At 40.2% G+C, this 14,632-nt stretch overlaps 1 protein-coding gene across 2 annotated transcripts in view; it reads right to left on the reverse strand.

The window, feature by feature from the left end:
- Positions 1–14,632, reverse strand: part of LOC129182179 (VPS10 domain-containing receptor SorCS3-like) — a 220,399-nt gene that overhangs the window by 37,763 nt on the left and 168,004 nt on the right. For both annotated transcript variants that reach the window (XM_054777958.1, XM_054777957.1), the window contains exons 8-13: positions 10,749–10,838; positions 10,362–10,541; positions 5,322–5,468; positions 3,860–3,962; positions 872–948; positions 450–541 (exon numbers count right to left, since the gene is read on the reverse strand). In XM_054777958.1, coding sequence (XP_054633933.1) covers positions 450–541; positions 872–948; positions 3,860–3,962; positions 5,322–5,468; positions 10,362–10,541; positions 10,749–10,838 — 689 coding nt within the window. The remainder of the gene's footprint in view (positions 1–449; positions 542–871; positions 949–3,859; positions 3,963–5,321; positions 5,469–10,361; positions 10,542–10,748; positions 10,839–14,632) is intronic.

The following is a 14,632-nucleotide window of genomic DNA, read 5'->3' on the forward strand; positions in this document are numbered from 1 at the left end:
CATTACGGAACCAATGCGCACAGACAGATGCAGAGTGAACCCTATTGACATCCAGCCACAGAGAGACGAGCAGATGAAACGCACACCCATACATGCACATGTCAATGTATCAAGGGTGTCAACCTGTTTTTCATTAATCATTCGGTTAATCGATTTATCGATGATCGCGACAGGCCTAACGACATGTCTTGATGTAGACTTTGTAGATTCATTTGGAGTTTTTCCATTGCTTTCTATTATGTAAGCTCGTAAACTAACTGTGGAGGAGCGATTGCAATACACTCAGGAGCAATAGCATTCATAAGAATGACATGTCAAACCGCTCAAATATAATGCATTCTTAATTATTTGGCTATTAGTAAGTAAGTTTAAAGTTTAATTCACTGAAAGTAGCAATGATATTGGGAAAAGTAATATGAAAGTGGAAAAAAAAATCTATCTTCACGTACCATAAGTGTTTAGTTGGCACAGATGGTTGTTTCACAGCAACAAGGGCTCCTCCTTTGTCCAGAAACCAAACATTATGCTCCTCTTCAAAAATCTGAACAAGACATCTATTTAGAGTATTGCAAAAAAAATGCTATTTTCATTCAAGCAGTATATACATCCATTAGCTAAATCCCACCCCCTAAGAGTGTTTCAATCACAAATTGCTAGTCGACAACACAACACATAAAAAACTCAAACAAATAAGTAGTACAATAGTTTTTTGTTTGTTTGTTTGTTTGTTTTTTACAAATTAATCACCCTTCATTGGCACCTTTATATTTGTTGTGTAGCGTGAGTCAATTCCATGTTGGCATCCAAAAAAAAATACACATTTGCCCTTGCACACTGCATAAAACCTGCTTGGTTATGATGTAACTCTCACCTGTCTCCAGCTGTTTCCAGCATCAGATGATATATACATGCCAACATTGTTGTAGGACAACTCAGCTCCAATATTCCCTGTAGTCAACAGAACATATGACATAATCATATATCATAATCTTTATTAGGTATATCATTTTTGGACTGCACAGTACAAACAGTGCATAGTGCAAGGTTGTATTAAATCCTGATCTTGTATGTTTATAGCAACATTTTGTTCATAAATAATAAAGCTCTAGCATTATTTTCTTCAGATTGGCTGGTAGCCACTGCTGTATTTTAGAGTTATGCTGTGCCCGGTGTCAAGTTGAATAAAAATCTCAAGTGAAAAAATCTTATCTGCTCCTTATAAAGCAGGGGTGTCCACAATTTTTCCTTCCAAAGGCTGTACACTGAAATTTCAAAGGATTTGAGGGCCATTCTGATTTTCAATTTTGCAGACAGCAGGCTAAAACCAATCCAACGTAGATATGCTAATAATGTATGTATATTTTTCAAGAAAAAAACGCCTGCATCAGCTTTAGTGCTGTAGGTGACTCGTGATTAATGTCAACATTTCAACTCTTTTGCTCAAATTTTGCTGTTGTTTTTTTCTTGGGTTTTTTGTTTGTTTGTTAATTGTATTTTTAGAATGTGGCTTGGGTATTCATTTTGTGTGACAGTATGTTTTTAGCTTGTATTAAACACTGATTCCTCGTCCTCTTGCCATTCTCCTTGCTCATTTCATATGGCACTTTTTTGCCAAGCAATTTGCGAGTATCTTTTTGTTAGTTCTTTCACTGTGCCTCATTTTAGGTTTGTTCCCGGCACCGTCGTTTTTCATCCATATCTACTGTGTGTACCTGATTTTTGTATTTTGTATTTTTCTTATGGAGTATTGTGCTCTACGTGAGCTGATCATTAAAGACGGTATTTTTGCCAATTGTGCCTGTCTCTGCATCCAATCCTACACAAAATATTACATTTGTTGATGCCTGTAATATGTTACAGCTATTCCTGTGCAATGTGCAATGCACAGGAATAGCTCTAATGTGTGGCTCGGCTCCCAAAGCGGAGACGGCTCTTTTGGCTCCCCAACGACTCGATGGTTTTTAACATTATGAGCGCCCTCAAGACATGAAATAACACCCATAATAGTCACTTTTACATTTGTATTACCCAATATAGTAAATACAATTTCTAGCCTCATATTTAGCTTAACTTGGCAAATACGAATGGTTGATGTGTCCTGTAGTCTTATTGAATTTGGTGTGTTTATGTCACGTTCTGTTTTTGTTATGTTTCCACCATCATTTTCCATTATGTGCTCATACTTTGCATTTCTGTTTCCTGTTTAGACCCCACATTCAGCATCTTTACTTTCTGCTTGATGTTGCTGGGAGTGCACCTGGTGCTGATGAGTATCTGGGGAATATTTAGCTCAGCTAGTGTGTCCAGTTGTTGCTTGGTCACTCTGTTGGTTTGAGGTGGTGTGAATTGCAGGTTTATTCCATTTTATGCAAATCTATGCATTTTAAATACATATGTAAATATGCCACAAAAGGCTGAGAGCATAATGAGGCTTTCAATCACACCATGTCTGTTCTTACTTCACTCCCAGAGCAGTAAACTGTTTCTCAAAATCTTAAGTAAGTTTGATCGAGTGTAGAATTACTACAGCTTCTGTTTGGACTCAGATGAAAAAAAGCATCTCGCGTCTCATCATTGAGTGACGCTAACGAGTGACGCTGGCAACATGGAGTGAAGGTAGGATTGCAAGGTTTATAGCGTGTCAAAAAATCCACTATCACGAACGGGTTTCGAAAGGCTGGACTACTGCGTGATGAAGAGGACAGCTAAAGGGCTAATTTGCCTTGAGACAAAAGTGACACCGAGAGTGACAACGAAAGAGAGAGAGAGACTGACAAAGTGTGTGATGAAGGAATTTTGAGGCTGTTCAATTCTGACGCTCAAGAAGACAACTTTAGTGGTTTTAGTTCCCAGGAGGAGGATGAAGATGGCGATGAATTACTTTTCTGGTAGGCAACGATTTAACTAACCGTATTACATGCACTGTTCGGGGCTGTTTGGAAAAAAGTAATTAATCAAAAGTTTAAAAAACCTGTCTGTGTAACATTTTTCTGTGTACTAAATATCCCATGTTACAACGTGGACACCTGTGGCTTACAGACCGGTACGCTCTCTAGTCCAGAAATGACGGTATATATTTCATTTTGAGTAGTGGTGGCGGTATGAAGGAGCCCTACATACTGTAAGTGCGGAAGTCACGGTGCATGAGAGGATGACGGGAAGTCTTAACGGCATGACGGGAGTTTTACCGCTCACACATACGCCCCTTTACACGCTCACCTGGACAATGAGACACACTCATGCTCGCTGCTACACGCTCCTGCATTATATCTCCACTCACCATCCCACCAATCTGCCATCATACACCACCACTCTATACAATACAACAGATACATTCATTCATGCTTGTGCAATAAACGTGATCATAACCCAAATGTGATCCAGAAGCGGCTCATAACGGTAGGACTTGATAGTCGCTACTGGAGGCATGACAATCGAATATCAAATATTCAAGATTAAGGATGGAATTTAGTTGGGATAACTATTTTACATTTTGTTTTAGATGGCTTCATATACACTTACTGGGATTCTTAAACAGATACAATGTAGGACAAGCAATCAGTTTTGGGATTACATATTATTCTCACAGGGCTGTGCTTCATTCTATGTTCTCTTCTCTCAAGGAAGATCACACAAATGTGCTTCTCTACCAGAATATTTTTGTTAGGGTAGATTTATTTATTACCGTCGCCAAGCGTTTGCTTTCTAGAATTTGTTTGGTGTACATGATTAAGATGCTAAACTGTGTACTCTGTATCAAATAACTTGAAATAACTACGATCAATGCATTAATATATTTGAAACAATTTTTCCCGAGCATTTGGCAGTGCACTGTGGTTTTATCAAACTTTTAACGTACCTGTAGCAACAATGATCCCCGGTGCAGAGCTTTTGGTGGAGATTGCGCCTGATAAGTAGGGGTTCTCTGAAGTTTGTAGTTGGAGATGGAGTGAACAAAAAGGCTGGGAAACGAGACCATAAAACATTCACAGTACTGGAACTGAGATACCAGACATCCACTGAAGAAACACTTTTGTTATACAACATATATATTAATAATATACAATATAATATAGGAATTGTATAAAAAAATATAATACAATATAATCTGTGAGGAGTGTGTCATTGCTATTGCTCCTCTTTAGCCTTTTTTCCTGGTTCTTGGGACCACATTTCTATCAGAGAAGTAGTGAATGATCACAAAATTTAAAAGGTTTTCAAATTAAAAAAAATAAAAAAATAAGAGCAATATATTTGGTTAGAGCACTGGACTCTACATCAACACGGAAGATGGACGAAGAGCCTAAAAATTAAAGTACACGGAATCAGCAGTTGCCGTACTCCTGTACAAAGTAAAACTTAAGCTTGTGTGCCTGGAAAGCGAAAGTTACGCTTGTGTGTGAGAAACTGGCTCCAAGTGGTTCTAACTATGCTGATAGCGTGTCTGTTCACTATCTTCTCCTCTCAGTAGTTTTCCATAGGTTATCTGTGAGTGTTGTGCAACTCTAGTTGTGCTGTGTGAGTATGTGTGTCAAGACGACCTTCTATGAGAAGCTTTTAGGCTTAAAATGCACTGAGATAATAGAATTCATCTAAAGGTGCAATAGTGATATCTAACAAGAATCTGCGTCTCCGGGTTATCAGGACACAATACAATACATTTATTTACAGCATTACAGCATATGAATTTAAAAACAATACACAGCGTGCCACGTGTATATCAAGGGCAGCAGGACTGAACGGTGTAATCAAAACAAATTAAAATTAAATTGCCATACGCTATCGAATGGAAATAGGTGAACTGTTAAATTTCTTCTGTTTAGCTTCTTTTCAGTCCTTCATATTATGTCACTGCCCAAAAAGCATTGATATGTCAGAGCAATTACTAGGCTGCAGACCTCTGCCAAGGCTGAACAGTAATGCAAGACAGTGGTAGATTCATCCGTCCTAACGTAGCTGTTTGGAATACTTTACTTCAAGACAACCAAACAGCAAACAGGAGAGTAAACTGTTTGTATATTTTTTCTGCTGTTAATAAATGTGAGATGAAAAAATGCAGAACGCAGTTGCATGAGAATTATTGTGTGGGGGCTCTAATAAATAAATAAGAAGAACTGCACCTGTATTTCTTTCTGAGTTTCTTTCTTTGACTCGTCACGTGCACATATTCACAAGGGTTTGTGAAGTTGGGTTGTTGTGATTAATAATTTTTAAAAAACCTTGCTGCTTCACATTTTGTGCTTAGTGGAGGTAATATATTTGTCAAAATTACATCCGAAGCATGAAGAGAAGCATAACATAACAGGGTCAAGGTGTCTCACCAGAATGCAATGGATTTCATTTCCATCCAGGTCAGTAGTGGGAGCTTGCAGGAGCCTCCAATCTCTGCCTTTGTTGTAGGTGATAAAGGTCTTCACTTGGTTGTCTTGCCGTTTGTTGGCAATCAACATGCCTCTAATGCCTGCCACCTGCAGGACACACAAAAATAATTTGTTAGTTAATTGTCTATACTGTTTTTTATGTATTTTTAAAAGAGTAGCAGAAACTTTATATATATTTGAAGACATAGCTTTGTGTTACTATTAGTTATTAGTGTCAACATTTTACCTTCTTCTCTTTACATTTTGATTTTTTGCTCTATTTCCCATTTTTGGGTTGAATTTTATTTCTACAATGTGCCGCGGGTCAATAAAAAAAACAAGCTGCAGGCTGCAAATGGCCCCCGGGTCGCACTTTGGGCCGGTTACTGGTTTTAAGGTATACTGTGGTGTAAAAAAAAAATAATGGTTACAAAACCACTAAAATCTGAAAAATGTCAAAAATCCGTCAGGTCATGTGCAGTTATATAAGTTATACAACGTAAAGTAGCCTATCACATAAAGTATGCCTCCCCCTGCGCACAGCTATACAGGCTGTATTGTGGCTAAAGGGTGCGGATCCCCCGAACCTTTCCCCCCGTTTAAAAGGTACCAAATCGGCTGTTTGGGAATACTTCGGCTACTGTAAAACTACAGGCAGACATGGCTTGGAGTTTCATACTTGCCAGCTGCTTGTATCTCACTTTGTTTTATAGTCACTAGAGCCTGCCAACAAGTTCAACGAAAAGAGCCATTTGTGTGTGGAGGCAGCAATCTTCAAAATACTAACATCGTTAAATGCAAATGACCTGCTTATTCTTTGCTTTTGTGGTTGACTGCATGATAGCCACCATCAGTCAACAGCGACATTTCTTTTTCTGTGCTAAGTGCTCATAATTACACTCCTAGTCGACAAAAGAATGACATCCATTAATAAGTGACTCCTTGCTGTGAGACTTTGTTCAGAAAGAGAGGGGTCTCCTTGAACACAAACACACCGACACTTCTTTCCCTCTGAAACACACCGCTAGTTGTTGCTCAGGGGTCACAATTAGACACAGGTCACACTTGAACATACCTAAGCATGGTCTAAGAAGAAAAGGGCAGTCACTCCAAATGGTTACGAAGTGAGGGATTATAGTTGAATGCAATCATTTTCTTGGAGAGTTACAGTTGTGTAAGTGGGAGTAACAGGAGCCTTATTTGACATTGTCAGAGACACATGGCATACAAGATAAAGGTGCCTACGGAGCGTCTTCCCTTTCTTCATCTGACCCTACCTATCTGTTACTGCAGTAATCATTGCATGACTACACTTTCTTTAATATATGTGTGCTGACACTGGCATTCACACAAACACACAAACCATGTCTGTCAAAGCAAGGAGGATGCATTCCCATCAGCATTTTACAGGCTTAAAACCCTTACCTTCAGCATGTTTACCTTGTGGAAGCTCCATTCATCACTTTTACCTCAAATTTACTTTTAACAGGTTCACTTTAAATACTTCACTTTCATGTCGTAGGCCTTAAATGAAGCCAGATGTGTTGAACATGCAAGGGAGCGCAACCCAAATGTGAGGCTCAGAGCCAGCTTAAGCTTCAGTATCCTACGATTGCCGTTTCGTCACAGACGTCACTATCATCGCCAGCTCCCTTCATCAACTAACTCAGAAAGGACAGGTGTTCCAGTGGAGCGAGAACTATGCCCTTGCTTTTTTCCAAATCTAGTTGGCACTTATTAAAGGCCCCGTGTTGGCCTCCCAGACCTCCAATGACTTCATCGTAGACACGGACGCCAGTGATGTGGGTCTGTTCCAGTGCTGTCCCAGGAGGGAGAGCATGTCATTGCCCACTACAGTTGTGTCCTTTGCTGTCCCAGAAGAACCTATTGTGTTACCCATTGGAAGCTATAAGGTTCTGTGCTCACAGTGGTTCAGACTCATCAGGCATGACCACGAAAACGCCTTCGATCCCAATTCTACTGGCCAGGATGCTGTCAAGACGTGACGCTTTGTGGGCATCACTGCATTACCTGCACTGCCCAGAAGGGGCACATGCCCCCTTGCAGCAGTACCAGGTGAAGCCTCTGACAGAACATGTAGCTGTTGATGTCTTCGGGGGCTTCTCGAAGCCCAATCTTGATTAGGGCTGAGTATCGTCCTGTGTCAGCCAATCGGATACTCTGGCTCAAGGCCGGTGACATTGTTTTGGGTCTACCTACTACCTACTAATGTCAATTCTTGCCATTTTTTAAATTTCTATGTATCCTCGTAGCTGAGATTACCCGACCAAGTGGCCCTAAGTCTTTGCCCTCTTAAGCCATCATCACTGCTGTGTACTTGTTGAATGTTTGTGTGGTTTGGTGTGCCAGATGAGCCTCAGAACAATCAACAACAAAACTTTGAGGCCCAGGGTTTTAGTGAGATCTGCTGAGGGGTGGGCATCAACAAAATCCGCACAACGCTAGTAGAACCCCAAAGTGACAGTGACAGTGTGGTTGAATGAATCGCACCCTAGCCATCTGACTATCTATTTCGCCGGTAGCAGCGTGATTGGGACCTGCACCCGCCCCTGGTTCTGTGAGCAAAGAGCCATCCAAGGGCACCCCAGCAGCTCCCATGTTTGGAAGGGAGCTCGGCACTCTTGTGGACATCATGACATTTATCTAACGATGGAATGCCCTTGTAATTACCACAACACTCACACTGTTGCTTGTTGCTTACTCACTCCGTCACACCTGCCAGTGTCAGAGTCCTACACTATAGTGCGTTAACATGGGAGGTGGTAAAGATGAGTATACCACTTCACTGTAATGAATGCTGATTTGAAAACATGCAGTACGCAGCAGGCTTACAAGGTCATTACAAGTCCAGAGGCCATGGCAGAGAACCTCATTAAGCACGGTCTTTTTCCTATATGCTTTGTTCTGGGAAGAGGAGGTCCACTGGCAGAGATCATTAACATTAACCTGGATGACTGAGAATCTACATAGTAGGGTTTGTGAACGATCTACCGATGCGACTGAATATCCGGCTGCATCGGTAGCAGCCTCCTGATTTGCTACAAGTTAGCCATAAATCCTTAGATTCATCGATTGTAGGGAAATGTATCACAGGACAAGCTGTCTGTTGACTCTTAAACAACGCGACAACCTGGGCTGCTAGTGAAACGATTCTCGCGCATGCTCCGTAGCTTACCTTGACAAAATACAAGAATGGACCCACAGCGCTAACGCTACCAAGTCACCACGAAAGATTTTCAACACAACACAACAGCAAAACAAAAAGTAAGTTGTGAACGTCTTTTGGATTTTACAAGATGGATGGAAAATGTGACAAAAGCCATGCCCTTTGTGAGCTATGCAGAGCAGCTCCGAAGTACACTGGCAGCACAACAAATCTTGACCGGGACAGAAACGGGCTTCCTTACCTTTTCGGTTGGTAACTTGTTTACTCGTAAAATTTGCTCATGACATTTTGGGTGATTGTTTACTTTTCCAACCTAACACAACATTTTCATTGCATCCATGTAGCAAATAGTGCTATTAACTTATACATTTTTGCCACTTTTGAATACATTTTTGATTATTTGAGAAGCTTTGCACTATTTACATATTTATTTTTATTTATTGAAGGCTCAGACTTCAGTTTTTTATTGATATATTTTATATTGATCCCATCAAAAAAGAAGATCGTTCAGTAAGTCTTTTTCGTTGTGGTTTGCCTTTTGACTTAATTTTTGCCAATGCCTTACAGCATGCTCGGGGATATGATGTGCTCTATTATACATTTGAAAAATTGAAAAATCACTTTTATAAAATTGGATTCTTTATTTTATAATGTAAGATTAATGTCTACATCAGCGAATGCTAACCGTGGAATTGAATCGTATAGTTCGTACACTGTATCGAATCGCATGGAATCTTATCGAACCGTTCTGTTTTTAAAATATGTTGTTTTTGACTCATATTGTAACCCGTGTATCTCCATGCGTGTCTGTTACCTTGCCAGTGTTATTCAGCTCTGAACCGTAGTAAGGGCGACCTGACTACAGCAAAGAAGAAACTTCTCCTGTTGCTTCCAACAACTTTAATTTCGAACGCGGCAGCAAGAGAGCAGCTCAGAACACACCAACATCTGGGCCTTCAACCTCTCTCCCCCTCCCCTCTTCACCCTGCCCAGGCAATGCCTGTAACAGTATGGAATCGTCTATCAAAAGATTTACAAACCTACCACACAGACATGATGGCATATTAAAAAAATACAGAATTGTATTTAACCCATTTTAACTTTGACAGCTGGTATTAATTGTTAACAATAAAAGTGGGCTTTTTTTGTGGTTGGGCTGTAGGGTTCAGGCAACCCTGATTGCCTGGTTGGGTGTTCATCCTGCCTGGGTGGCGTAAGACCCCTTTTTCTTGTTTGCGTCAGTTTGGGGTACTCACGATAGACCTGTGCTCCCCGCCAGTCAAAGGGTGGGGTGGTAATTGGCTGTGGTGGGGGCACTGTTGGTTTGCCATGCTCCTTACCTACTCTCTCCACTACACTGCATTTCCCACACCACTACGACCCTGGAGATAGGAATCGAAAAATGGCTTCTATGGTGGTATGACCCCCTCCAATTTGTGGTCATTTGACACATCACCCCTTAGTTTAAACCACACAGAACACAGCCAATACTGAAAGCTCAGTTTGTCGAAACATAACCTCAAGCTTTTACGGATGCAGAAAATCTCGATGTGTAAAATCCTGTTAATGAACAATTTTACAGCATGCTTAAAGTTCCAACATAGAATATTTAAGCAGCCAGCACAGTAAATGTACTGAGCACATAGTCCTGCACCCTTTCCATAGCAAGATTCATTTGGCGTATAATTACAGTATTTGCAATACATCATGGTGAGGAGTCCCAGGTTGCAGTAAGAATGTAATAGTACCTGTGACTTCCCATAGGTTTAATCAGTCACAACCTTCATCACATCTATAACCAATAGGAAACATACCTCATACAAATCCAGCATCTGGTTTCCTCCTATGCCCCGTGTGGTCTTAACATTTTCCATGGCCAAGGTGAAGTAGATCCCGCTCGTGTCAGACAGGTAGAGGTTATAGGTGTCATTCTGGTTCCACTCCTGCACTGCTGCAAATACCTGCTTCTCATCCGTGCTGACAATGTGTAAATCCTTTCAGGAAGCAGGGATAGATTAAGAGGTGTTATGACCAGAGGGGGAGTATGGTTTGAGGCATTTCAGAAACTCATACATTTCAATTTGATGATGTGCTTTATATTCCAGGAGCAAGAACAGATAAAGATAACGGATTTGATTAAAACTGTCACACTGGAATTAAAACATGAAACAGAGTTGCTTGTTAAATTAGCTTTAACCTACCTTTGGCAGGGAATACTTTGGAAGTTTGATTTGGATGAATACATCTCTCTTGTAGGAAACATAATATGTGGCTCTTCCTGATGTGGGCACCTACAAAATAGGATGAGTATAAGCTGCTGATCCACGTACTTAATTGCTTTAACCTTTTTTTTTACTGTAAGAATATCTGGTAACACATACATGTTGACATGTACGTGTGTGAGGATGCTTTCGTTCAAAAAATCACTGATATGTGTCCATTTTTTGTAACGACCATATACAATGTGTAATGATCAATCTTGCATATTTAAACCCTGATGCATTTGTGTTCTGCTATCTGTTTTTCCAAGTTTTATCGACTCTAACAGGCTATAGGTTTTCCAAGATGGACATTTGTAGCAATCTCTTGGTTTGCATTCAAGGGATGCTGCCCTCGCAACGCAGGATTCTAAAGTGGACGTTGGTAAATAAGCCTTAGGCTAATCAATAGTCCCATTATTCTGTGTCAAGGGAAACATTTATGTTCTCTAACTAAGCCTTGTGTGCTGTCTGGAAAGTCTAGACCCTTTGCAAACACCACATGGAGCAATACAGCATAGGGTGTTTTAATATTGTCATTGGCTTTGTGGCCCTGCAAGCCAAGCATGCTCACATATACTGTATACCGTATACTGAGCACAGTAGGACTCCGACCACTCACTCACCTTTCAATCAATATAGTTACATTTTTTTGAAGAAAAACCTTCAAAAGAAATGTGTAGCCTAACTTGGCTAAGGAAAAGTCATGCCCGCAGTAATGTTGTATGACAAAAGTGCTTCTTTCACTGGTGTAGCCATCCATCCATCCATCCATCTTCTGTGCCGCTTATCCTCACTAGGGTCGCGGATACACAAAATGGCATAGGAACAAAAAAAACAAAGCAGCGGTGCCTCAACATTGTCATACGGCCCAGTTTTCCTATGATTCGGTAGGGATGAGCCGGATACTCGTCTAAAATGAATATCTGTTGCGGATAATGCATTTTTGCGGAGTACGAGCACGAAACGAGGACAGCTCATCATTGGGTAACTACTGATGTATTCACTCTTCAAGCTCTGTGATTGGCCAGTCACACACACTCGCTATAGCCAGAGAGAGGAGTATGCGGTGCATTTGACAAGACAGAGTTGAAAACGGCTCGTGTTGCGTTGGTCACTGCCTCCACTACTGGACAGGTTTTTTTTTAGGTTTTCCTCAGCTTATACAGATCACTTACACACATCCACAGTAGCATCCACATATAGCTGAATAATAAACAATAAATATAGCAACTTCTGATCAATCCATGTCAATTTCAGGCTTAAACTAATGTACAGATTTAAGCCCCAACCCACTTCCGGTTTATGACCTGCCCACTCCGAGTACACATACTCATACAAATCATTTAGATGGGTGAACAGATACAGATACAGATAGTGGTGTACTCGCTCATTCCTAGGATTTGGTTTTTGATTAAAATTATTTCCAGAAATTTGTTTAGATTTCCGGACACTGTCTCGGTTATTGTGCAGCTCAACAGTGCACTGAACAAGCTAGTTTGTTTGCCAGCCTATCATTCCATGGAAGTGCCCCCCCCAAAAACCCTCCATGCATTGGTGACTGACTCTCTGTGAAGAACAGAGACAGTGGTTCAGACATTGTCCGGCCAAGGAATTCTTCCATTTATTAAGTATTCCATTTATAAATAAGGAATCCTACTTTGCGATAATTCACTTATCACGGTTGGGTCTGGAACCAATTAACCCCGATGAAAGAGGGATTACTGAACTGCTAACTGCTAACTTTTCTGTGTCGTGGAGCTCTTCCTCTGAGACGGGAGGTTGTCTTGTATTGTCTCCTGTGACCGTTTAACCTCGCTTGCTAGCGGCTAATGGCAACCGTACCCTTTCCCAGCTTGTTTTTTAACAACAAATCAGTACCTCCAAGCTAGACAATGTTCAAAAATAAGCCAAGGATGTCAGCAAGCATTCCTATAATTGTAATCAAGTTCTATGGTCAGGAAGAGCGCCAAAGCTCCAAAGGCACGTCAGGTTTTAGGCATATCACACCTTTTAAAATGTATTCATACTGTCTCTATAATTTGTCCATAATCACAACTTAACACACACAATTACTAATTTGAAAAATGTACTAATTTATTTTGATATTAGAGCAACTCCAACAAATAACTTAAATAATGAGGTAGTATGTACAGTATTTGTCTTTGTAGTAGCATTTCATTGCTGAAGAGATAGCAGAGGCCTCAGTCAATTTGCCATCACCAGTCTTTTCATATTATGCATATTCAGTGTGTTGATGCTGTCTCAAGTGTCATGTCAAATTTGTCATTCTGAATGTTTTGTTGTTCCTCTGGCTTACGCTGACCTTGCTGGAATTGTCAATGTGCCGTATGTTACTCCGTGGAAAAAAAGTTTTTACTGCCAATATAGAAAGCACCAGTGACGTGTGGTGACGTTCATGTGTGACTCCTTTGGAGGTTTTTTTTTTATGTTAATACAGGAGGATAACCAAAAAAGTAGAAGAATAATTCTCTTTGGTTAATTTTTTTTCAAATTGTTTTCAGATATAATACGTCTTAGTCCCATTCATTAAGTTTTTTTAACTGAACTGAAAAACATTTGTGTTTTTACTTTTTATTTATTTACTTTTATTTTAAATTTTATTATTTATTTTTATTTACTTTTATATAAAGTAAATGCAACCTGTCCTCCAGGAAAAGTTCTGATACTTTGTTGTAAAAGTCCAATAACCTCCTGGTGAGCTTGGGTATATAATCCACCATCTTGAACGTCATTCGTACATTCATTCAGCAGAGTAAAAAAATATACTGCATTTGACTTGTAGCTTTATTTCAATAAAGGGAAAAAAAACGCTGGATTTTCCTCTATGGAGGCAGTGACAGGCACCTTCTCGCTCATGCACACCTGACCCCTTCAGGATGAAGTGGTACTCCTCCCGTATGACATTTCTATGTATTTTATTGTGAGATTAGCAAGAATAATGATGTCATTTACATTAAAGTCATTACATAAACTGTAGAAAGTGACGGTGTATAGTAAATGTTTCTGCAACATTATATTATTGGCTACATGATGACAAACACAAACTGGCAGGTGCCAACTGATCCACTGATCCAACCCAGTGCACTCACTGAGTGCACTCAAACGGTAGGCGGGGTTTACGCACTAAGCTGAGAAGCGACAATCGACAACGAGTGGTTTCTATCTTCCGGTGTAGCCATTGTACTTTTGTCCAGAAAGTTGTCACTGAAAAGTAGACAATGATACCATCACTCCTGCCCTCAGCAGGTTGTTGCTTATGCCACTAACCAGGCTTTTTCTGTACAGCTCTCACAATGTTTCTTTTATCAACTGCTGATATTTTCCCAACATCTGCTACGTAGTACACCAGTGGTTTATTTCTTCTCCAGGACATTCCAAATGGTTGTAGTGGCTATGACCAAAGTTTGTGCAATGGTTCAGATTGATTTTCCATCTTCCCTCGCATTCACAATTGCTTGTTTTTCACCCATAGACAGCTCTCTGGTTTTCTGTAAATAAAAGCTAAAGTGGTGCTCTCTGGTCTCATCTTCTGATGTCAAACTAGTCTACAGTAAAAATAAAGGAATTGACATGACTTTTCCAATACTTCTGGAGGGCACTACATATTTGGAAATGGGGAATTTAGGATTTTTAATGACCTTAGAAAGAGGTAGATTCTCAACAACTATTGATATTTTAAAAATGCATATTTTCTATGCGTCTTGGCCTCTCATCCAGAAGTTACCGTGGGTTTTTGTTCTTAATATGAAGCTTTTGGAAAAGTCTGGCCTGAGTTGAAATATTCTAAAAATCAGGCTTCAGGT

The sequence above is a fragment of the Dunckerocampus dactyliophorus genome, chromosome 6 (genome assembly GCF_027744805.1).
Source record: "Dunckerocampus dactyliophorus isolate RoL2022-P2 chromosome 6, RoL_Ddac_1.1, whole genome shotgun sequence".
NCBI classification, from domain to species: domain Eukaryota; kingdom Metazoa; phylum Chordata; class Actinopteri; order Syngnathiformes; family Syngnathidae; genus Dunckerocampus; species Dunckerocampus dactyliophorus.